The sequence below is a fragment of the Mirounga angustirostris genome, unplaced genomic scaffold (assembly GCF_029215605.1).
Source record: "Mirounga angustirostris isolate CCGP_5_RB_7025 unplaced genomic scaffold, mMirAng1.0.hap1 SCAF_2, whole genome shotgun sequence".
In the NCBI taxonomy this organism is placed as follows: domain Eukaryota; kingdom Metazoa; phylum Chordata; class Mammalia; order Carnivora; family Phocidae; genus Mirounga; species Mirounga angustirostris.
In genome coordinates this window covers 186544072-186568226 of record NW_026991710.1, presented here as the reverse complement: position 1 = coordinate 186568226, position 24155 = coordinate 186544072, and the positions used below count along the sequence as shown (strand labels likewise).

The window sequence follows — 24155 nt, the reverse complement described above, 5'->3', positions numbered from 1 at the left end:
GACAACCGACAGAATGGGAGAAGATATTTGCCAATGACATATCAGATAAAGGGCTAGTATCCAAAATCTATAAAGAACTCATCAAACTCAACACCCAAAGAACAAAGAATCCAATCAAGAAATGGGCAGAAGACATGAACAGACATTTTTCCAAAGAAGACATCCAAATGGCCAACAGACACATGAAAAAGTGCTCAATATCGCTCGGCATCAGGGAAATCCAAATCAAAACCTCCATGAGATACCACCTCACACCAGTCAGAATGGCTAAAATTAACGTCAGGAAACGACAGATGTTGGCGGGGATGCGGAGAAAGGGGAACCCTCCTACACTGTTGGTGGGAATGCAAGCTGGTGCAGCCACTCTGGAAAACTGTATGGAGGTTCCTCAAAAAGTTGAAAATAGAGCTACCCTATGATCCAGCAATTGCACTACTGGGTATTTACCCCAAAGATACAAAAGTAGGGATCCGAAGGGGTACGTGCACCCCGATGTTTATAGCAGCAATGTCCACAATAGCCAAACTGTGGAAAGAGCCAAGATGTCCATCGACAGATGAATGGATAAGGAAGATGTTGCATATATATACAATAGAATATTATGCAGCCATCAAAAGGAATGAGATCTTGCCATTTGCAACGATGTGGATGGAACTTGAGGGTATTATGTTGAGTGAAATAAGTCAAACAGAGAAAGACATGTATCATATGATCTCACTGATATGAGGAATTCTTAATTGCAGGAAACAAACTGAGGGTTGCTGGAGTGGGGGGTGGGGTGGGAGGGATGGGGTGACTGGGTGATAGACACTGGGGAGGGTATGTGCTCTGGTAATCGCTGTGAATTGTGCAAGACTGTTGAATCTCAGATCTGTACCTGTGAAACAAATAATGCAATATATGTTAAGAAAAAAAAAGAAGAAGAAGGAGGTAGCGGGAGGGGAAGAATGAAGCGGGGGAAATCGGAGGGGTAGACAAACCATGAGAGACGATGGACTCTGAAAAACAAACAGGGTTCTAGAGGGGTGGGGGGTGGGAGGATGGGTTAGCCTGGTGGTGGGTATTGAGGAGGGCACATTCTGCATGGAGCACTGGGTGTTATGCACAAACCATGAATCATGGAACACTTCATCTAAAACTAATGATATAATGTATGGCGATTAACATAAGAATAAAAAAAAAGGAAAAAAAAAAAGAAGATGGCAAAGAACCAACTACAGCCTACTTTTTCTGGGTATTAATTTAGTGCTCTTGCCACTGTAATGTAATGTCCTATGCTTTTTGCCATAGTAATAACAAGGGGATTGTGCCCCAGCATAAAGTACATTTGAATTTCATATTTGTTCAGAGAAAAGATCTGATTTCATACTGCTTTATAGGATCTAGTCTCAGATCCATCCCAACTGAGGATCTTTCATTATAGAAATATAAACAGAACCCCGATCCCTACATTTGATGCATGCAGGCAGGGTTGGCCTTTAGCCTGACACAATAATACTCTGACAAATGGTGTAATAAGCTACAGAAGCTACTGATAATCTAATCTACCATTCATCTCTTGCCAAGTTTATTTTAGTTAAAATCGTCATGGGATTTGTATTTCTAGAGGTCATGTTGGCTTTACTATCTAGGTATTCCTCAGGCTAGAGAAGGCCCTGGCTTGCTCCTGCCTCTGTATCTCTTCCTCATTTCCCTGTCTGGAAGTGCCCTGCAGCATTGGGCTTTCAAGGTACACAGTTTAGGGTTGGCTGAAGAGGCTGGAAAGGGATTTTTCCAGTTCACCTCTGCATAGTTTGTGCTTCAGAGCATCCCCCAAACCCTCCCACCGTGCGCTGTTGTTCCTTCAGTTTGTTCTTAGCTGATAAGACTCCCTGAAGCACAAAATTCTTGAGGTATACAGTCCTTTGAAGGAAGTCAGAGTCTAAATCCAACTGTATATTTAATAGACACTTAGTATTTTTTTAGAATGTTTTTTGGTGGTACTACACTTAGATCAATAGCATAGAAATGAAAATATTTTTTCATTTAAAATAGGAAAAAAATGATGGAGACAAAGTTAATGTACAAAGTAAATAAGAGAATAGTCACATTGTGGTATAAGTCATTCAAAACAATATATTACAAATTTTTTATTTCATAAAAGATGCTCATAATATAATATTGAGTATGAAAAGCCAGTTCCAGAGCTTTGTGAATACTATGATCCTAATTTCTATTAAAAAGTATGAAAATGAAAAAAGTACCAATAATAATTTGTAATTATTATTGTGTTACCAGGCACCCTTGTGCTTTATGTGTATCCACTCATTCAATGCTCTCATCAACCCAAAGAGGCAGGTACTATTATTATCTTTATTTTATTTTTTTAAAGATTTTTATTTATTTTTTTGACAGAGAGAGAGAGACAGAGAGGGAACACAAGCAGGGGGAGTGGAAGAGGGAGAAGCAGGCTTCCTGCTGAGCAGGGTGCCCGATGTGGGGCTTGATCCCAGGACCCTGGGATCATGACCTGAGCCGAAGGCAGACACTTAACCGACTGAGCCACCCAGGCACCCCTATTATCTTTATTTTAGAGATGAAGAAATTGAGGTGCAGAAAAATAAGTTGCCCAAAGTTACATAGTAAGTGTTGGAGTCACCCACTAAGAGGAAATACACCACAATGTCAATAATGATTATCTCTGGATTAATGGTGTTATAGGTCAATTTAATTCTTTACATCTATAATGTAGAATGTGTCTCTGCTCTTTATGTTATTACAAATAGCATTTTAAAAAGAAATCAAAGCATGTTTAGGATCTTAGAAAAACAATATGAGAACATTTGTAAGTTTGAATTTCAAAAAACCTTTTTTTTCTTGTGTCTGAAATAGAAATTATACTTGGTTAAGGGGGGGGGGGAGACACAAATACTGCTACTTTCCATCAGTATCATCTCCCTTAATGATAACCTCTCAGTGTATGTGTTTGATAATTTTCTTTTATCAGTAAAGAAAATGAGACCTTTTTGAGTTCATGATTAAACATTATAAAGCACAATCCAGAAAGCTGGCTTCTGATCAGATCAGACCAGGTTTTGTTTGAATACTCAAATACTTTGCCAGTAATAGAAAGTGTGAAGGCATACACACTGTAGAACATCTCCAGGAAATGTACACTTTCCTCCTTTTAAAATATAGCCTCAAAGGCAAAAATATTTCAAGAACAATATGTTTTATTATGTTGTATCTTATTTTCCTGTTACTTGACTTTTTAGCCCTTCTTCTTACTTTCATTTCTGCCACTCCTTTCCCTTCAGAACACCAACCAACAAGCCATCCAACCAACCCACTGATTAGCTGTTGAAAGTTGGTAACATTCTGAGTTTTATTAGTGATAATAGCTCTACTTTGCTATTAGGTGCCCGGCACTCTGCTAAGTGTAGAGTACCTGGCACTGTTTGTCCCCAACGGTGTAAGCCCACAGTGTTTGGAATAAGATAGAATTACTCAGAGATAACATCTGAGCTTTTTGATTTATGTTTTTTGTTGAAAAGAGTTGGAACATCTAGCTGTGCAGTGGTGGCAACCCCCTTAACTCGTTTATATTCCTTACCAGGCTCCTGTTGTCTTTTTTCATTTTTGGACCCCTGATATTAGTTATTTAATCCTCTGAGATATTCTAAGCCCGCTGAAGCTAGAGAGGGAAGTGGCTGGGTCAAGGTTCTACCACGAGTAAAATGCGCTGTTGGACGGACTGGAGAGCCCGTGTTCTCTCTACTCTGCCCTGCTGCCCTCACAGCTCTGTAACGTGGCTACTCAGCTTCGGTGTTAGGCATGACTTTTATTGCTCGTGTCATAGTCTTTTGTCAGTGTCTTAGTCAAATGAGATGGATTTTCAAGTTTTTTATCTTTTTTTTTTTTTTTAAGATTTTATTTGTTTGACAGAGAGAGACACAGCGAGAGAGGGAACACAAGCAGGGGGAGTGGGAGAGGGAGAAGCAGGCTTCCCTTGGAGCAGGGAGCCCGATGCAGGGCGGGATCCCCGGACCCTGCAATCATGATTTGAGCCAAAGGCAGACGCTTAACGAATGAGCCACCCAGGCGCCCCTTTATCCTATCTTCTTGAGATAGCCTTTCAAGTTTCTTAGTCCCTTATCTTCTGAGGGAGGCTCTGTCTGATTCTTGCATTTCTTTGGTTTTGGAGAAATTATTTTTTGAGGCTGAGGCAGAAAATGATTGGCTTGAAAGGAGCTATGATTTTGAAAATAACATAGTTTGAGAATGAGAATATTAGTCATGGGATCCCAGGAGTAGTTGTCAGATGCTGAGAATACTTGGAGAGACTCAGCCATGTGACAGGTCCATGTGGTTAATGGTGATGATCAGGAGTTTGTGTTTGTTTTCCTAAGATAAATCACTATTTCAGTACCTTAATAAGAAATTATACCCATTACTCTTTCAACTCTGTGCAACTGTTTCTCTTTTTAAAATAGACTAAAATACATTAAAAAAATTTTTTTTTTCACCGTATAAACCTATACTGAAGGAAAACAAGGAGAGCGGCACTTGTTTATTTGAGTAGCCCAGGTAATGGGCATGAAAGCATTTCCAAGTCATGCGCTGGTGGGCCTGGCCCTGTTCGTGCTCCCTCAGGAAGCAACACAGTAAGTAAGCAATGTCATGCTTGTAAACAGTGGACAGCGAGGTACTTGTCTTGGCTGGATTCCAGGTGGTTGCTGATTGTTTGGTTGCTAATGATGGCAGAATGCCCCGGTCTCTCCACGCGGATTCTCTCTGGGTGTTGCTTCCTCCTGTGAGGGTGTCTGTAGCTCTGACACAAAGACAGGGTGTATTTTGGCTATAGACTAAAAGCTCATCTTCAGAAGTGAACAGAAAGCTGAGATGTACTCAATAAAGGGTTTATTGATATGGTATCTGCTCCTTGATGCTGGAGGATTTAGTTACATATATTAGAAAAAAGCTTTCTGGTTTTGCCCTGTCTTTGGAAAACATTTTTAAAATGAGCAATAATATGTCGGGACCTCATCTTCCCTCCAGAGAACTCACCGAGTGATTAAAAATGAACTTAGGTTTGTTTTAAGCTAGATTTAAATCTTAAAATGAAGACAGAGTTCATTTATTTCAGTTACATAAAAAACAATGTGTATTTTTTTACATGACAGGGGTGCTGGTTAACCAAAAGCTCTTATGAGTTAATAGTGTGGTATGGATACTAAAAACTTTAATGAGAGCTGAGGGGGTCAGACTACATTCAAAGTCCTAATTTCTGGATTTGAAATCTTACTGAAGATTTATTTCTAGCACTTTGCTGCAGTGGGGAAAGTACAGACATTTTGATTTCCTGTTTCCCAGTCCTGGCATTTTAGGAAAGTGGCTGTCAGGAAGAGGTAGGCTTTCCTTGGGGAGTGAGGCCTGTGACAGCGCAGATAGGGCAAGTTAACATTTGCCTTCAAGAATAAGTCTTTTGGGGAAGTCTCTGCCAGGCGGAGTTTGTTTTTTCAAACCTATAAATAGAAGAGAAATGAAGATAATTTTGGCTCAACTGTCTTCTGAGCTACAGGAATTTATTCAAATTTTGCATTTGTTGCAGCTAGCTAGCTTTCTCCCCTTCTCCTCCCTTCTTCCCTTTCTCTTTTCTTTTTCCACCTTGGGATAAGGATTAGTAAATTGCATATTTGTGATCTAAAAGAAATAGGGTATGTTTGATAGTGACTAACTTATATGTGTGTAGTAATTTAGAGATGAGGAGATTCTGGCTCCATAAATAACTGGTTTCCCAGTTATTTTGAGCCCATGATTTTTTTTTGTTTTTAAATCTTCCTGTTCCTCTTACTCAGAGATTCTCCAAAAGGCTGTGGGGATGGGATAGGGATGAAGAACTTTTTTCTTTCCAATAAGGGCCAGTAACCCCTGGGGGATGGGGTGTGGGGAAATCCAGAACCCCAGATTGGAAAAACAGATTGAAAAATTAATAGAGATTTTACTTAAAGAGCCAAAATAGAGAACATTATTCTCATACTCCTTTTAGATTAAAGAGAGTAAAGGACTTACTCAGCTACAGTCAGTAGTGACAAACATGTTTATAATACTACATATTATATCTAAGTATGAAGCAGAGGGAGGAGGGTATGTGGACAGATGGCAAGAAGTAGTAAAGCCGTAATTAGGGACAAAAAAAGAGTAAAGGTAAGAATGAAAAAATTTAAGTTTTGGAGGGGCACCTGGGTGGCTCAGTCGTTGGGCGTCTGCCTTTAGCTCAGGTCATGATCTCAGGGTCCTGGGATCGAGCCCTGCATCTGGCTCCCTGCTCAGCGGGTGTTCCCCCTGCTTGTGTTCCCTCTCTCGCTGTGTCTCTCTATCAAATAAATAAATAAAATCTTAAAAAAGAAAAAGGAATTTGTAAAGATAGACACATAAGCAAAGAATATGCCTAAATACGTGTGCTGCCTGTCAGTCACATTCATACTTGCTTCTCTCCCGGCCCTTAAAGACAGCTTCTATTTTAAGAACCCAGATTCAGGAATGTCTGAAATAAGTGTTGTTTGGCTTTGGTTTTATCATCCAACTAGTGTTATGTACTAAAACTACCATACCTACATTTGGGAAGCCAAAGGCTTGAGAAATTGTGATTATTTATTAGAATAGTGCTCTAAAAGTGTTAGCTCAAAAAAACTGTCCCCAAAAATGTGCAAGTTTTTAAATATCTGTCTGATATTTTAAGAATTGCTGGAACTTGGGACGCCTGGGTGGCTCAGTCGGTTGAGCGGCTACCTTCGGCTCAGGTCATGATCCCAGGGTCCTGGGATCGAGTCCCGCATCGGGCTCCTTGCTCAGCGGGGAGCCTGCTTCTCCCTCTGCTTGCAGCTCCCCCTGCTTGTACTCTCGCTCACTCTCTCTCACCTATGCTCTCTCTCTAGCAAATAAATAAATAAAATCTTAAAAAAAAAAAAAAAGAATTGCTGGAACTGTAAAATTCCTTTCGTTTCCTCAATTTTTTTCACAAAATAAATAAATTTAAAAATTAAAATAAAATATACCTTTAATTTTATAGCAAGCTACTGAGAGACTAAAATATAGTTTTAAGTGGTTGAGAGTGTATTTCTTTCATGCAATAACAGCTTCTGTCTACAAGATGATGATTATTTAAGGTTTGTTTTTTTTTTTAAATTCCTTGGGAGAGTGTTGAACGTTATGTTAATTTGTAGCACAAAAGGATTCTTTTCTTTCATGACTGGAACACATACATCTTTCTTTCTTTCTTTCTTTCTTTCTTTCTTTCTTTCTTTCTTTCTTTCTTTCTTTCTTTCTTTCTTTCTTTGAGAGAGACAGAAACAGAGTGGGTGCATGGGGGAGGGGCAGAGGAAGAGAGAGAAAAGCAGATTCCTCACTGAGCAAAGAGCCTGCCTGATGCATGGGCTCCATCTCTTGACAGGGAGATCAGGACCTGAGCCAAAACCAAGAGTCAGATGCTCAACTGACTGATCCACCCAGGCCCCCCTCATGAGTGCAACACATACATCTTAAGGCTTTTAAAAGTAGTTCAACTAAGGAATCTGAAAACTGTGGCTTTTTGTTTTTAATAACAAAAATGGATGACACTCTTGGCATTTGACCCGTGGATAGTGTGAAACTAAGCTAAGGACTAGAAAGTCTCCACTTTCAGGTTGGGTGGCTCAGGGCCATGGGGTTGATTGCAGTTGTGTTGGGTGGGCAGGCTTTAAGAACAAAGTGGTTTCCTCATACTTATTTGTTGGTTGAGCGTGGTAGTGATATTAGCCATTTGGATCTCCTTGGTGATGTGGCAATGCTAGTCAAGCACTTGTAATAGTTCCCATGCACAGTGAAGTATTCTACATTTTATTAATATTACTTTAGTTTCTTTTTATCCTCCAGAACCAGTAAGTGGGCCCAATCTCATTATACATGTTTTTGATCACTTTAGTATGTGACCAACTAAACATATTTCCTCTTTAGTAAAGTCTTACTAGCCAGATAGTAGGATTTTAATTCTTTACATTGTTTCTCCCTTTTTTTTTTTTTTGCCAAGTAGTGTCTTTGTACAATTAAAAATTTTAAAACTTACTGTTACACAGACATATATGGAGTAAGAAATTAAAATCTTATGCCTCTGCCTAGAGGAAACTACTTTTAAAAGTTTGGCATATATGCTCCCAAACATTTCCCATCATGGAAAACTTTCCATGAAGGTATATGCAGCCCTAGTCCTTTTTTTTTTTTTTTTCTTTTTTTAGAAAAGCTTCACAAATTTGCATGTCATTCTTGCACAGAGGCCATGCTAATCTTCTCCGTATCGTTCCAGCTAATTCATTGTTTTTAATGGCTGCATTATATTTTAAAATATGGGTGTACCATAATTGAACTCTGACTATTGATATTTGGGTTTTTTTCTAATTTTTTTGCCCTTAAAGTCAATAGAGCAGTGAAATTCTTTGCATGTATACTTTTTTGCATATGTGCAAGTATTTCCATTGGTTGGATTCCTAGGAGGAGAATTGCTAAATGAAATTGTAGCTCATAGAAATGGACATTTCCCCCAGTGATGTATGAAAATGAGCAATTCTATGTATCTTTGCCAATATTAGTATGCATCTTTCCCCCTGCTTTGGCAGTTTAATGATACCTCATTCGTCAAATTTGTATTTCTCTAACTAAAAGGGAGGTTGCATATTTTTTTCGTATATTTATTGGTATTTGTTTAACCTATATGATAGGATCTTTTAGTTTCTTTTCTTGGTTTTTAGTTATTTTTCTGAGGAGCTCTGTATATGTTAAATAATAGTCCTTTGTTATATATATGTTGCAGATATTATCTCCTGCTCTGTCATTTATATTTCTTAGTATCTTTTGCCAAACAGGAGTTTTCTATTTTATATAGTCATATTTGTCAGTTTTTTTTTTCTTTAAAACTTTTGAATTTTGTGTCTTATTTTAGAGAGGCCGTCTCCATCCCAAGATTATACACAGCTTCTCCCTTATTTCCTTTGAACACTTTTTTAGTTTAAAAAAATAATATGCTCTTTATCAATTTGGAATTACTTATGTATAAAGTATGAGGCAAGACCCTAACCTTTTCTTATGCATGAATATCAAGTTATCCCAACACCACTTATTCAACAGTCAGATTTTCTTATATTCTTAATTCTCATATGTAGATACATTTGTTTTTGTACTACTACTGTTCTGTTGATTTGTTTATTCTTACTCTGGCATCATGTTGTTTTGATATATGTAGGGAAAATCCTTCTTTTTCAAAAATTTCTTAACTAACGTCAAGCATTTATTTACTTTTCCAGAAGAACTTTGTAATCTATTAAGCAATATCTTAAAGCTTATTTAAATGGTATTTCACACTTCGGTTTTATTTTTTATATATAATTTATTCATTCAGTAATCTGTGCCCTTTTTTTCTTCCTTTTTTTTTTTTTTTTCTTTACATTTCAGAGGCCTGTGTATGGAAACTCACATGAGTCAGTTCAGTCTAGAAGGGTAGTAATTTCTCATAATATGGACAAAGCTCTGAAAGAAGGTAAGGATTAAATGAAAGCATGCGATTACTATGTAAAGCAATTCATTATGTTCTAAAGGGAAAATTGTAATCTCTAACAAATTTATCTATCCTTCTTGTCTGTGTGTAGCATTAGGAATTTTTATGATGAATGAATAAATACATCCATATTTTAGTTGAATGGATGGGATTTAAATATTTATTAAGTAGGATTTCCAGGTCACATGAAGCTAACTGGCCATGTGGAGCTAATTCCACCATATGAAACAAGGATCTGTTTTCTGTTACCTAAAATAGGTATTAGGAAATATTTTTTCTTTTAGATATAACCTAGAGAAGGTGTGTTGGAGATGGGTGCACTTAGGCTCACTCATCAACAAATCAGTTAAACAAATTAAGGGGTGTAGTGGTCAGCCTTCTTAAAGAATGAAGGATATGTTAGTAGAACTGGTATTGAGCAAGGTTGAAGGTAGGTTGCCGAGGGCATGGTGTTGTTACATGTAGAAGTGGAAATGAGGTGTAATTAGAAACATTTAAGTTGAAAAGATATATTTTGATGATCAAATTAAAGTTCAAACAATATTTTTAAAATCAAATTTCTAAAAACATTTCAGTTACAAGTGCAGAAAGTCTGAGTTTTTCAAGTGAATATGGGGTGTTAGATATGAAGTGGAGAGGACTGAATAAGTGATAAGTACATAGCAAGTATGTTTACTTTCATAGTTCACAGAAATCACTGTATTAAAATTTGAAGATGAGGGGCACCTGGGTGGCTCAGTCGTTAAGCGTCTGCCTTCGGCTCAGGTCATGATCCCAGGGTCCTGGGATCGAGCCCCGCATCGGGTTCCCTGCTCCATGTGGAGCCTGCTTCTCCCTCTCCTGCTCCCCCTGCTTGTGTTCCCTTTCTCTCTGTGTCTCTCTCTGTCAAATAAATAAAATATTAAAAAAAAAATTTGAAGATGAGTACTATGTAAGTACAGAGACAGTCTGAAATTGTGTGGATTTGTAGAATTTTAGAACTTTGGGGACTAATTAAACTTCTAAAATATTTGTATTAGTAAAGTATGATGATTTTGATAAAAGCCAAATTTAAAATCCAGTAATTTTTATTCATAATCTCAAAATCGTGGTTTAAAAATAATTAATTGCTTTTATTGAGGTAAAATTTACATACTTTGAAATGCACAAATCTTAAGTGTACATACAATTCAGTAATTTTCATAAATGTGTATAACCATGTAACCAGCAACCCTGTGAAACTAAGGAACATTTCTATCATTACAGAAAGCTTGCCACCTGTACCCCTCTAATCAAACCCACCTTCCCTTGTTCTAATTTCTATCATTATAGATTAGTTTTGCCTGTTCGTTTTATTTTTTAAAGATTTTATTTATTTATTTGACAGAGAGACTCAGTGAGAGAGGGAACACAAGCAGGGGGAGTGGGGGAGGGAGAAGCAGGCTTCCCGCTGAGCAGGGAGCCCGATGCGGGGCTCGATCCCAGGACCCTGGGGTCATGACCTGAGCCGAAGGCAGACGCCCAATGACTGAGCCACCCAGGTGCCCCTAGTTTTGCCTGTTCTTAAACCTTATAGAAATGGAATCATACAGGATGTAGTCTTTTATGCCTGGCTTCTTTTCTCAGCATGTTTTTAAGATTTATCAGTTGTCTGTATCAGTTCATTCTTTGTTATTACTACTGAGTAATATTCCATTATACTAATATGAGTGTGTCACAGTATATTTATCCTTTCTTTTTTGGACATTTGGGTTGTTTCTAACTTTTTGAAACACACTGGGTAAAGTTGCTATAAACAAGTATTTTCTTTTTTTAAAGATTTTATTTATTTGAGAGAGAATGAGATAGAGAGAGAGCATGAGAGGGGGGAGGGTCAGAGGGAGAAGCAGGCTCCCTGCCGAGCAGGGAGCCCGATGGGGACTCGATCCAGGGACTCCAGGATCATGACCTGAGCCGAAGGCAGTCGCTTAACCGACTGAGCCACCCAGGCGCCCCTATAAACAAATATTTTTGTGGACATATGTTTTCATGATGTTTATTCTTACTCTGGCATCATGTTGTTTTGATATCTGGTATTTGTTGGACAAATTCCAAGGAGTAGAATTGACAGGCCTAGGGTAAGGTGTGTGTTTAACTTTATGAGAAATTGCCAAATAATATTGTAAAGTGATGATGTCTTTATTTAGACTCTCACCGTGTATGACCGTTCCAATTGTTTTACGTTATCACCAACATTTACTGTTGCCATTCGTTCTATTTTAACTATTCTGATAAATGTAAAACAGAATCTTACTGGGACCTTAAATTGCATATCCGTGGCAACTAATGATGCTGAACATCCTTTCATGTGATTATTGACCATTTCCAAATCTTCATTTGTGATGTGTCTGGTCAAGTCTTTCTTTTTAAAATTTATTTAACTTATAATTTATTTGTAGGAATGTTTTTAAAGATTCTGGATTCACATCCTTTGTTAGATATAGTTACAGTGAATACTTTCTCCCAGTTTGTAGATTGCCTTTTACTTTTTAATGTTGTCTTTGAGCAGAAGTTTTTAATTTTGATGACGTCTAATTTACTAATTCTTTTTTCTTTCTGTTCTCTAGATAGGATAATTTTTATTCATCTGTCTTCAAGTTCATGGACTGTTTTTCTGTCATTTTTAATCTACAGTTAAGTGTATCCAGTGAATTTTTTTATTTCAAATATTGTACTTCTCCTGTCTAGAATTTCTTTTTTTTGTTTTTTAAAGATTTTATTTATTTATTTGTCAGAGAGAGAGAGCGCGCACACAAGCAGGGGGAGCAGCAGGTAGAGGGAGAAGTAGGCTCCCTGGATCCTGGACCCTGGGATCATGACCTGAGCTGAAGGCAGATGCTTAACCAACTGAGCCACCCAGGCGTCCCCTGTCTAGAATTTCTATTTGGTTCTTTGCTGAGATTTCCCCATCTGTCACTTATTATGACCATCTTTATCTTGAATTCCTTGAACACACACACATATATATAGTTGCTTTAAAGTCTCTGTATGCGAAGTCCAAAATTGAGGCTATCTTGGAGTTGGTTTCTATCCATTGGTTTTTCTCTTATGTATGTGTTACTTTTTTTTTTTTTTGGTTTCATCTCAGGTCTTCTTATTTTTGATTGTATCCTGAACAATGTGGATGCTACTTTCTAGACATTCTAGTTTCTGTTATCTTCCTCTGAAGAGTGTTGGTTTTTGGTCTAGTATGCAGCTTAATTTTTTGACTGTTCAACTTGAGGATACTTGGTTTTACCCATATTTTTAGGGCGGGTCTGCCTGGATTTTGTCTAAGGTAAATCCCTCAGCCCTGGGACACAGGCTTAAGTCATCTAGTTCATGTCCCTTACACAGTTTCAGTGGAAAGTCCATGGTCACACCTCTAACCGACCGGGTAGGACTCTAGCTCCAGACGTGGTCAGAGTACCTGCTCAGCTCTTCCAATTTTCCACCTGTTGCTGTGAGCTGGTCTCCTTGCGGTCTTTCCTCCATACGTGTGTAGGGCAGAGTCGGCAATGGGTTTGAGAGCGTGTGATCCAGATTTTGTGGCTCCATCTTCTTTGTATTTCCTGCCCTTATTTCTGTCTGCTTTGGCAGTTCCTAACTCTGTTTTCTGATATCTTATATTAAAAAAAAATACAGATGTTCAGTCTAAGTTTGAATTTCCTTGTGCCGCTAGGACCGTCAAGTGCTTTGGGGAAAGTTACATAAATGTGGTTCATACCAGCACTAGTCCCTTCTATCAAGGGTAGGTTTTCCCTTCAGTTTCTCTGACTTTGCTTTCCAGTGCCTTTATGTATTTATTTAATTTTTTAAATTTAAAATATTTTCTTTATTTATTTGACAGAGAGAGGGACAGACAGAGAGCACAAGCAGGGGGAGCAGCAGAGGGAGAGGCAGGCTTCCTGCTGAGCAGGGAGCTCCATGTGGGGCTCGATCCCAGGACCTTGGGACCATGACCTGAGCCGAAGGCAGACGCTTAATGACTGAGCCACCCAGGCGCCCCTCTCTCCAGTGCCTTTAAATAGTTCTTTAATATTTTTTTTCTAGAGTTCCTAATGGTTTTCTGTAAGAAGGTTAGTCTGATATAAGCTATTCCACCATCCCTGGAATTGAAATTCTTCTCTTTTTCTTTTAATTGTTGTAGAATACACATAGTGTAAAATTTACCATCTTACCCATTTTTAAGTATACTGTTTAGTAGTGTTAAGTACATTTTCGTTGCTGTGTAAAGTCTTTAGAACTCTTTTCGTCTTGCAAGACTGAAACTCTGAACCTATTAAGCCACAATACCCACTCCTCTCTTCCCCCAGATCCTGGTAATCACCATCTACTTTCTATCTCCATGAACTCAACTCTAGGTACTACATATAAATGAGGTCACGTAGTATTTGTCCTTTTGTGTTTGGCATATTTACTTAACATAGTGTTCTCAAGGTTAACCCATGTTTGTAGGATATGTCAGAATTTCTTTCCTTTTTAAGGTTGAATAATATTCCATTTTATGTATATAACCACATCTAAAAAAATATTTATTTTTTTAAGTAAGCTCTCCACCCAGTGTGGGGCTTCAGTTTATAACCCCTTGATCAAGAGTTGCATGCTGTACTAACTGAGCCAGCCAGGCGCCCCTCATAACCACATTTTCTTTATCCATTCATCCATTGTTGGATATCTGGGTTGCTTCCATCTTTTGGTTATAGTGAATATGCTGCTATGAACATGGATATCTCTTTAATTTTTTAAGGCTGTGAAGTTGCTCTGTAATTGAGATAGCATGTTTACTTAACCATGGACCAATTTGTTTCAGAAGTGTTTATGGGGAAAAAAAAAAAAAAAGATAAGGATTGAGGTCTGGTTGACAAAAACCCAAACAGAACAAAACCAAAAAAAACCCCAAACCACATCATCCTCAGTCTAATTTCTGTGCAATGATTTATTTTGAAAGAACAGTATTATCCAAAGCCTTTGGGGTAAGAGCTTTAGTTAATTAAACTTTGGTATAATAATTTTTTTCTTTTCCACTGTATTCTTAATGTTTACAATTTCCTCTTGTTTTAAGCAAAATGATTTTCAGTGAAGTTGAATATTATATCATCTACCAAAAGAACTAAAGGCTACTGTAAAGTTGGTTATGAGAGTAAAATGTATGCATCAGGCAGTCGTTAAAAACAATAAACTAAAACCAAAATTGTCTTCTAAAAAATTTTAGACATTTAATTTAATGAAGAATTGGAATCTAGAAGTACATGTTGAGAAAGTTAAGAGGTTTCATAAGTATTTGGAAAACCTATAGTGATTATAATATGCATCTCTGGAGTATGTTAATTTGCATTTCTAAGCCCTGGCACCAGTGTATTTAATTGAAATTCTGAATGTTATTAGCTAGCTATAGTAGACTTATATTGGTAAAATTGAGGGTCTCTTGGTATGTTTGCAAAATTTAATAGCAGGTACACTTGTTAAGGCTGCAGTAACTTGAGTTCAGTTGATATGAAGTGCTTATGAACTATTTAAAAATTTCCCCCTAAAGTTAGTTTGAAGTAGATAACATTATTCCATCTTACCTTTATATATTTGTTTTACTCCCTTTAGAATACATATATTTTTTTAAGATTTTATTTAATTTTTGACAGAGAGAGACAGCAAGAGAGGGAATACAAGCAGGGGGAGTGGGAGAGGGAGAAGCAGGCTTCCTGCTGAGCTTCCCAATTGGGGCTCCATCCCAGGACCCGGGATTATGACCTGAGCCGAAGGCAGATGCTTAACGACTGAGCCACCCAGGTGCCCCTAGAATACGTATTTTAAAAACAGATTTATTCAAAGAGTTGAGTAAAATACAAGGTATGTATGTGTATATGCTTGTATAAATGTTCGTGGGTGGGTTTTTTGTTGTTACTAAAAGTATGCTTGTGTTGTAGCTCAATATAAATTAGGACTTGGTCTTAAATCTCTATAGATTGAATTACAAAGAAGAGAGAAGTAATATTTAAAAGTGCAGCTCAAAATAATACAGTTTGGCTTTCTGTGAAGCAATAAGAATTATTAAAGCTATGGGGTGTGCCTGGCTGGCTCAGTCAGTGGAGCATGTGACTCTTGGTTTCAGGGTTGTGAGTTTGAGCCCCATGTTGTATGTAGAAATTACTTAAAAATAAAATCTTCAAAAAAAATTACTAAAGCTAAAAATGCTGGAAGTTGAACGGCATACCCAGGGAAGATGATTGAAGTATATATTTGCTGTGCTTTGTTAGCCAATTTTAAGTGTAAAAACTGTATTTTAGGGATTCAGATATGGTATGAATGAACCATATGTTTGAGAAGTCAGAATAGCCACCTTCTATACCAGATGCTCTCAAAAGTTTCTCCTAAAGTTACATTTCCAGGAAGACTGTCAGGAGATACTTTTGAAAATCTTTATGAGTATTAAATCTCAGATCTATAGCCTAATTTTTACTAGGCTACCCTGAATTACTTCACTAATGTGGACCAGATAATATAGTTCAGTAATGAGTACCTGCTATTTGCTCAGGAGAACTTTCAATTTAAATTCTTGAATTGAAAATACAGTTCTTTGTAATGTTATCTTTTTCGAAGCATTGAGGATACTGACCTCTGCACTTTGACTTGTAAGATGTTGTCCAAGTGTCTTATAAATACCATTACTTCCATTACTTTTTGGAGTATCCTTCACAAATGTAATATTAATGTACATTTCCAGATGAACATATTTCTGTTAGTTTTGATTGGCTCTTAATACTTTTCTGAATTTCAGGGGTAAATGTGCCTATAAAATAAAGTGTCCAGGTTATACAAAAGGCCATAACGTGAACGATCATGATAACAGAAGATATTACAAGGTCATTGTCCAAGTATAACAGAACTTTCAGTTTCTTTGGAACTTGTCTTAGATAAGGTGAACCTGATGTGGTGATCTCTTTTACTAGGCTCTCTGTGGCCATTTCCAGACGATGGTGGACTGTAAGAATTAGATGGTGACACAGAGGGAGCAGAACCTACACTTGAAAGACCATGACTCTCCCACCTTCCACTCCCACCCCTAACCTCCTTTAGGCTCAACTCTTCTAGTTCATGACTCTACCCAGTGGTGTGAAATATGTATACATTTTTTGTTGACTGAATGAAGACCTCAATCAGTGACATAAACTAATAACCCTAAATTTTCCCAGAAGTTGGCTTTCCTTCCACACATAGACAGTAATTACTAATTGCATTTTAAAAACTTTGCAAACTGCAGAGTGCTATCTATATGAACAATGGAATTATTATTGTCCTTATTACCATTAGGCCAGTTCCTGGTTGAATGAGCTCTCTTTCTTTGTTCAAAGGGACTCAGGTCATGGATGTTTATGACCCTTGGGGCCTTACCTCTTGGGCAGGGAAGACTGTATCTTGAATTGCTCTGGGGAAAAGGCAGAGATAGAAGAATGGCTCTCATGGAGCTCTTTCTCTTATACTATTTCCTTAGTTTGAGTCATTCTTTGTTCTGAAAATTTATAGGTAGAGATTACCTAATATCACGTTATCTAGACTAACATGGTAGCCTTTTAACTGGTTTCCTCACTTCTAGTTTTTCCCTACTTTGTTACCCTAAATCCTCTTTTTTACATTAATCCTACTCAAAGTTCCAAACATGTTATTCCATTCTCTATAATCTGCAGTGATTCCTTTTTACCTGCTTATTTCATTGAGAGTAGTCTAGAAAATAGATCTGATAATAGCACTTGAATTTTTGTTGGCTGCTATTATGTGTTTAGAAGAAAAACTCTTTGCTTGGCAATGAGCATAAATGTTCTTCCATTTCTCATTGGGGTTTGTTATATTATTTCTGCTTATCTCTTAGTAGAGACCATAAAATAATTTTATCATGAATTTCTGTGTCTCTTCAAATTGATCCGTAGGATATATTTTAAAATATTTTGTTCATATGTGCACTTGTATCTAAATGAGTATATGTATATACTTGTATATAAATGAGTATATTTAGCTACATAATATATACTTAGAATCATGGCTCTGTTTTATACTTTTCTTTTCTTCTTCTTCTTTTTTTTTTTTTTTTTGTCCCACATGGAGCTCAAACTCATGACCTGAGATCAAGAGTCACATGCTTTATGGACTGAGCCAGCCAATTGCCCTTGTTTCACACTTTTTATATTTGCTATATTTTTATAATACTTAGGTTAAAGGTGTACTGATAAGCTATTGATAGAGATTTGTTAGTTCCAGGTATATCTTCTATTACTGAGTTGTGTTTTTTTTTTTTTGAAGATTTTATTTATTTGACAGAGAGAGAGAGAGAGCACACACACAAGTAGGCAGAGTGGCAGGCAGAGGGAGAGGGAGAAGCAGGATCCCCACTGAGCAGGGAGCGGGATGCGGGGCTCGATCCCAGGACCCTGAGATCATGACCTGAATGGAAGGCAGATGCTTAACTGACTGAATCATCCAGGCGCCCCTGAGTTGAGATTTTTACCCATATTCATTTTTATCAATTCCTAACAAAAATGTAGTATTGGAGGAGTATTTTAGAGCTGTATTAATTAACATATGCAGTGTGTGGTTAACATGTGTAATGGGAAATTATGTAGATGAATATGCCCTTCACATAAATCCTTTAGCGTGCTAAGAAGATCTTATTTTAAAGATATTAAGTCTCTTATAATTGCTTTTAATTTCCTTCTATAATTTGAAACTAAATTTTAACGAAAGGAAAAATGCTTCTATTTCCCAAACGTTTCGGGTTATAGGTTTATTTGCTACTAGTTAAAAATTCTGTGGTATGACAACTTTGTTTAATAAGAGAGTAAGGGAGAAAGAATTGCAAATGAACAAATTAGCAGTGCTTTGTAGTCACGGTGGCTCTTACCAGAAGGATATAAAAGCTTTGCAGACAAGAGTCTGTGGAGATTACATAATTCAGCCCCCCATCTCAGGAAGTAATTTTTCTAGGTCATCCTTGTCCATTGGATATCCAGCTCGTTTTAAAAGTTTCTTATGATAGAATATTCACCATTTACTGTGAATCTTGAATAGCTTTAATGATTTTATTCATTATGTTGAACGGAAAAAACAATTTCTTATGACTTCCACCCATTGGTCCTATTAGTGCCTTCTAGGACAATTTTTAGCATATTTTTTTCATATAAATGTTTTAAAGAAGCTGGATATCCAATGGAAAGGGCCGCTATTCAGATTTCTCGTGTCTTTTACTCATGTGACTTGTTCCACCTTCATGCAGGACTACAGTGTGCTGAGTAGGAAGAGTGTTTGACTGGCAGATAGGACACTTGGCTTTACCACTTATTTGACTTTGAGCAAGTTATTTCACTTCTTGGAGCTTCAATTTCTTGAGAGGATGTGTAACCAATTACTGTGTAGGAGCTATGGTCTACTTTTTGTCAATAAGTGAGATTATGGGATTAGCCTACTCCTGTTTTTGCTCCAATTTCTTAAATATCCAGGTCAGAAACCATTTCTGCTTTCTCCTAAATGGAATAGTCCAATTAGGAATGAGATGTGGCTACTTTTTGTAAAATCTAGAAAACATAACCATTTGTTCAAATTAATATTTGGAAGTGATCAGAAAATAGCCAAAAGGTTTAGGAAATGATTTATTTGTTGGTTTTGCTTTTGTTTTGCCTTTTCTTTTGTGTCCAGCAGATATCTATTCTACCTTATATACTGGAAGCCGTACATACCAGAATTAAATGCTTATTTAATGAAAAATGAAAGATTGAGGTAGTATCTCTTTTTTTTTTTTTTTTCTTTTAAATGCCTGCCCCTTAGTCTTTGGCAAGTAATCGTTCTCAGCTATAAAGCTTAAGCTGTCTTAAGTGTCTTATCCCACTACTGAGGCCAGTGGAATCACTTTGAGGATTTAGCTAAACCTTTGTACATATGTGTCTGTGAACAAAATTCTTGATGATTTATGTATGTTTTTGACCTATGGGATTTAAGATGCCATTTTGTGAATTATTATAAAGCTGCAATGCAGAAATTCTGGAAATGTGGAAAAGCATTGGATAATACTTTCATAGTTGATATTCTGAGAAAAAAAAGCCATCACAGAATATTAAAACAAGAACGGGGCTTTCCTTGACTTGTGGGCTTTTGCACATATATGGAATCCTTACATAAGATGAACTCTGAGCTGGAGGTTCCATTTGCTATTCAGTTTTCTAAGAACTGTGATCTCCCTCCTGCCACCTTCCCATCTCCCCCCCACCTAAGCCCATCTAAAATTGGTGTATAGCAATCAAGATGAATAAAACAAGCACCCAGTCCTGGCCTGCAGAATTATTTGAGAATTATGGGTCAGACATTTGTGGGCCAGGTGTGCAGTAAATCAGGATCCCAAGTTACTTTTTGTTCCACAGGATTCTTGGGAACAAAGCAAAGCAAGAGGATAGACTATTTATCTGAGACAAAGTATGGTCATATCAAAATTAAGCCAAATCAAGTGGTATTTGAAGAAGGAAAGAGAAAACCTTGAGAAATAAGCAGTGCTTAAAAAATAGTACAGGTATCCTTATGCTGAAACATGGATATGGGGCTGTGTTCTTCCTCCCTTGGGAAAATCACGACTTTAGTCCAGTAACATTTTTATTTTTCAGTCTTCATCTTCTATATGGACTTGAGCTGCCTTGAGCAACAGAGAACTGCTGTGTGCAAGTGGCGATTGAGTTATGTGGCTAGTCCAAATTAAGATGTGCTGAAAGTATAAAATATGTACCAGATGGTGAAGACTTAGCATGGGAAAAGAATCTCATTAATTGGGGTGCCCAGGTGGCTCAGATAGTTAAGCATTTGCCTTCACTCTGGTCATGAGCCCAGGGTCCTGGGATCGAGCCCTGCATCGGGCTCCCTGCTTGGTGAGAAGCCTGCTTCTCCCTCTCCCACTCCCCCTGCTTGTGTTTCCTCTCTTGCTGTGTCTCTCTCTGTCTGATAAATAAATAAAATCTTAAAAAAAAACTTCATTAATTGATAGTCTTGATTATATATTGAAATCATAATATTTTGGATATATTAGTTGAAACATATTATTAAAATTTAACCTGTTTCTTTTTTCCTTTTTTAGTGTGGCTACTAGACACTTAAAATTATATATGTGACTCTCCTATTTCTGTTGGGACAGCAGTGCTCTAGAGCTAAGGGTTTTTATTTCCAAGGCATAAAATTGATCCAGAATTAAGAAAAGAGATACTAGAAATTTTCCAAAGAAGGTTGTCAGCCACAGATGCTGAGCCTGGTGTGATCTCTGACTTAGGGGATTCTTCCTGCATTAGTTGGGGTCTCATTAAGAGACAGAAACCACATAATACTTGAACAAGAAAGTTTAATATAAAGAATGATTAACTTGCCAAGGGACTTGACTACTGAGGAATAAAAAGAACTCCAAAGAATATAGGAAGAGTAGATAAGGGGAGCAATCACTACTTCTGGGGCCAAGGCAGAGCACTTCAAGGAGGGATGCGTTTGGGAGCGGGTTCCTTCTTCACCCCCAAGTTGAGATCCAGGTCTCACCCAGGTAATGGTGGAGAAGTTTGGGGGAGATGCCACAGGCTACGGGAAGCCGCCCCAGGGTACTAGCAGACTTCTCTGGGGAGCTGCCCTCTGAATGCCATTAGAATCTGCGGGGGGTGAGGCCATCTGATGCCCCACCTACTGTTGCCCGCCGCACACTGCAGGAGCAATCAGAGAAGAGCACACAGGAACCAGGATGAGAAGAAGCCCCTTCCTCCTCCACAGTCCCCCCAGCATCCTCTCCTGACAAACTCTAACATGGTATGGGTTGGCAAAGAAATGTTTACATGGTCTATCTCCAGTATCATAAAGCAGGGCAAGAAAGGGTGAATTTGGAAGCGAGAGGCAATAAATTGATGACTGGCAGACTCGGTAAGTGTGTTGCCACTGTGTAAGATGCTCTGTTTTTTGATAAATTTAGATAGTTTGGCCCCAGGATAGAATATTTAGAAATTGGGCTGTCCACAAAAATTCAGGACATATGGTCACCACACCTCTAGAATTTTAGTTAGTTGAGAATCTTTTTATTTTCAAATATTCTAGGAAAGATTGTGTCTTCTCTTGTGTTATCTACTCTCTTTATATTTTAAACAGTGAATATTGAATAGTAGGTCCTCAGCGTCTAGTAGAAATGCGGTCTTGGTATATGCTTCTTTCGTCTAAGATTTACTCATTGCTTTGTTTATTCCTGGTAGTGTTTGACTACAGTTATAGAGATTACGTTCTGTCCTGGTATGGAAATCTCAGCAGAGATGAGGGACAGCTTTACCACCTGCTCTTGGAAGACTTTTGGGAAATTGCCAGACAGCTGCGTCACAGACTGAGCCACGTGGATGTGGTTAAAGTCATCTGCAATGATGTTGTAAGAACTTTACTCACTCATTTCTGTGACCTGAAAGCTGCGAATGCCAGGTAACTGTTCAAACATGAACAATCTCCCCCACTTTTTTCCCACATTAAAATATTTTTCTTATACAGAAAGGGGTCAAAGTCAAGATAAAACTCTAGAATTTTCTGCCTCTTGCTGGCACTTGGCTTGAAATATAGATATATTGAGGGAGAACATTTATAGTGTACTGGTAGAGTAGATTTTTTTTATAACTCTCTAATAGAAAACCCCTTTATGGACTTCTTTAATTTTGTGAAAAACTTAAACAATGAAGTGAATTTTACCGAGCCAGCACTGCCATGAACTTGTTTATAGAATCATGAGTACCTAGAAGTAGAAAATTTAAATACAGTGTCTTATACTGTGAAGTGTCCATGAGTTTACAATGTTTAGTAAGGTTTAGAATTTCTTTTTGTTGAGAGCTCTGTTGCATCACCGTACCCTGAAAATTGACTTTTAAAAAGAACTCAATATTGGGGTTTGTGGCTGTAATTAGAAATGTTTCAATATGAAAATTGTGAATATTTAGGCTTGTTAGCTCTTTGTACTGTTCCACTGACAAGATCTGTGCCTATGAGGTGACTCTGCCTTTGGAAGGAAGACTTCAAGGCCATTTCTGAGCTTGTAACAAATCCTTAGAGGATTTGTTTAGAGGTTTGCTGGTAGGCTCTTAATTGTATGTCCTGCTCCTGAGTGAGCGTGAGAATGCTGAATTACAGCACTTCTAACTTGCGTATAAAAGTCACCTTACTGAAAGAAAGGAGTAGTCTTCTGCCTGTTTGGATATGGACTCAGTAGGAGGGGTGCTCCTTACAGTTAACGTGGCCTATTCTCACTGCTACTCTTCTACCTCTACTTTCAGGGGAGAGAGTGGGTATCTGAAAAATACAAATGAGGGTGGATAAGCATTGGCATCCTTACTGGGCAGGTGGTGACTCCCGTTCTCTTCTGAGAGGCCCTGCCCAGTGAATTTGTCAGCGGGCAGTCCCTGTTCTTGGCTGTATTGCCTCTTTCCATCAGTTGTTCTCTCTCCCAGAGTCTGTTGTTGCACAGGCTATGAGATCAAAATGTACAGAGCCATCGTGTGCCTAATATTTTCCAGTTTGCTGCCCCTAATGTTTTGCATTTAAAAACGGTGACCCATAGTAAGAAAAACATTTTATATCGTGACCCAGTTTCATAAAACAATACTCTTATTACCTGTGATAACTAGTATTTTTGTGTTAACATCTTTTTAAAAATGGTATTTGAGATGAACTAAATTTTATTTTATTCCTCGTGGGTCACAACCCATGATTTGAAAAAAATTACTGTAGAGCAATTGTTCTCAGATTTTTTTTTTTGGTCTCAGGATCCCTCTGTATTCTTTAAAGTTGTTGAAAACCTAAAAGCACTTTTTTTCTTTAAGGTTTTGTTTTTAAGTAATCTCTACACCCAGCGTAGGGCTCAAACTCACAATCCCGAGATCAAGAGTTGCGTGTTCTTCTGACTGACCCAGCCAGGCTCCCCCAAAAGCACTCTTGTTTATGTGGGTTCTGTCTTGTGGGATGCTAGAACCAGCTTGTACTGGTTTGCGTTTGCAAGAGCTGACTGTGCACATCCCTTCCTTACTTTGAGATCAGGAATATCACCTTGCTAGCTTGTCATTGGCCATGGTGGGAGTATTTACACTGTGCAGTGGCGAATGCTACAAATCAGCTGTTTTTCCCCTTGGGGAGCCAGTTGTTAAATGTATACCACCTCACCTCTTGTTATACTATCGATATTTACCATGTCAGCTGTTAAAACCAAGACATTTTTAAAGTGCACGAACACAGTCCACTTCCCATTAGCCAGTGGGAACAGGAGTGGAAAAGACAAGTGACATTTTGTCTTACACATAGGGATCCCCACGCCACCCTTTGAAAACTGTTGTTGGTAGAAAAAGCAACTTCCAGGAAGGGAGTGTGTGAACTGACAAGGAAAGGGAGAGAATGAGAACTATAGGGTTATACATACCCTGATGTCTCAAGAGCTTCAGCTGCTCTTTTCAAGTGTCCAGCAACCCCTAGGAGCTCCTGCTGGTTTGCTGTAATATCTGTTGTATAAAGGGCTCCTTGCTTCTGCCTGCCAGGTACTGTCCAAGACTTTTCTGAACTCAGTGGAAGCTCATTTTAA

At 37.9% G+C, this 24155-nt stretch overlaps 1 protein-coding gene and 1 pseudogene across 6 annotated transcripts in view; one reads left to right on the top strand and one right to left on the bottom strand.

The window, feature by feature from the left end:
- Nucleotides 1–24155, top strand: part of SNX25 (sorting nexin 25) — a 133080-nt gene that overhangs the window by 24216 nt on the left and 84709 nt on the right. For 3 of the 6 annotated variants that reach the window (XM_064585687.1, XM_064585686.1, XM_064585685.1), the window contains exons 2-3: nucleotides 9463–9547; nucleotides 21805–22021. In XM_064585687.1, the coding sequence (XP_064441757.1) occupies nucleotides 9463–9547; nucleotides 21805–22021 (302 nt within the window). Of the gene's footprint in view, nucleotides 1–4525; nucleotides 4644–9462; nucleotides 9548–12150; nucleotides 12217–21804; nucleotides 22022–24155 lie in introns of all 6 variants that reach the window. The other 3 variants (XM_064585683.1, XM_064585682.1, XM_064585684.1) reach the window with 3 other exon arrangements.
- Nucleotides 8244–8341, bottom strand: LOC123849134 (U6 spliceosomal RNA; annotated as a pseudogene).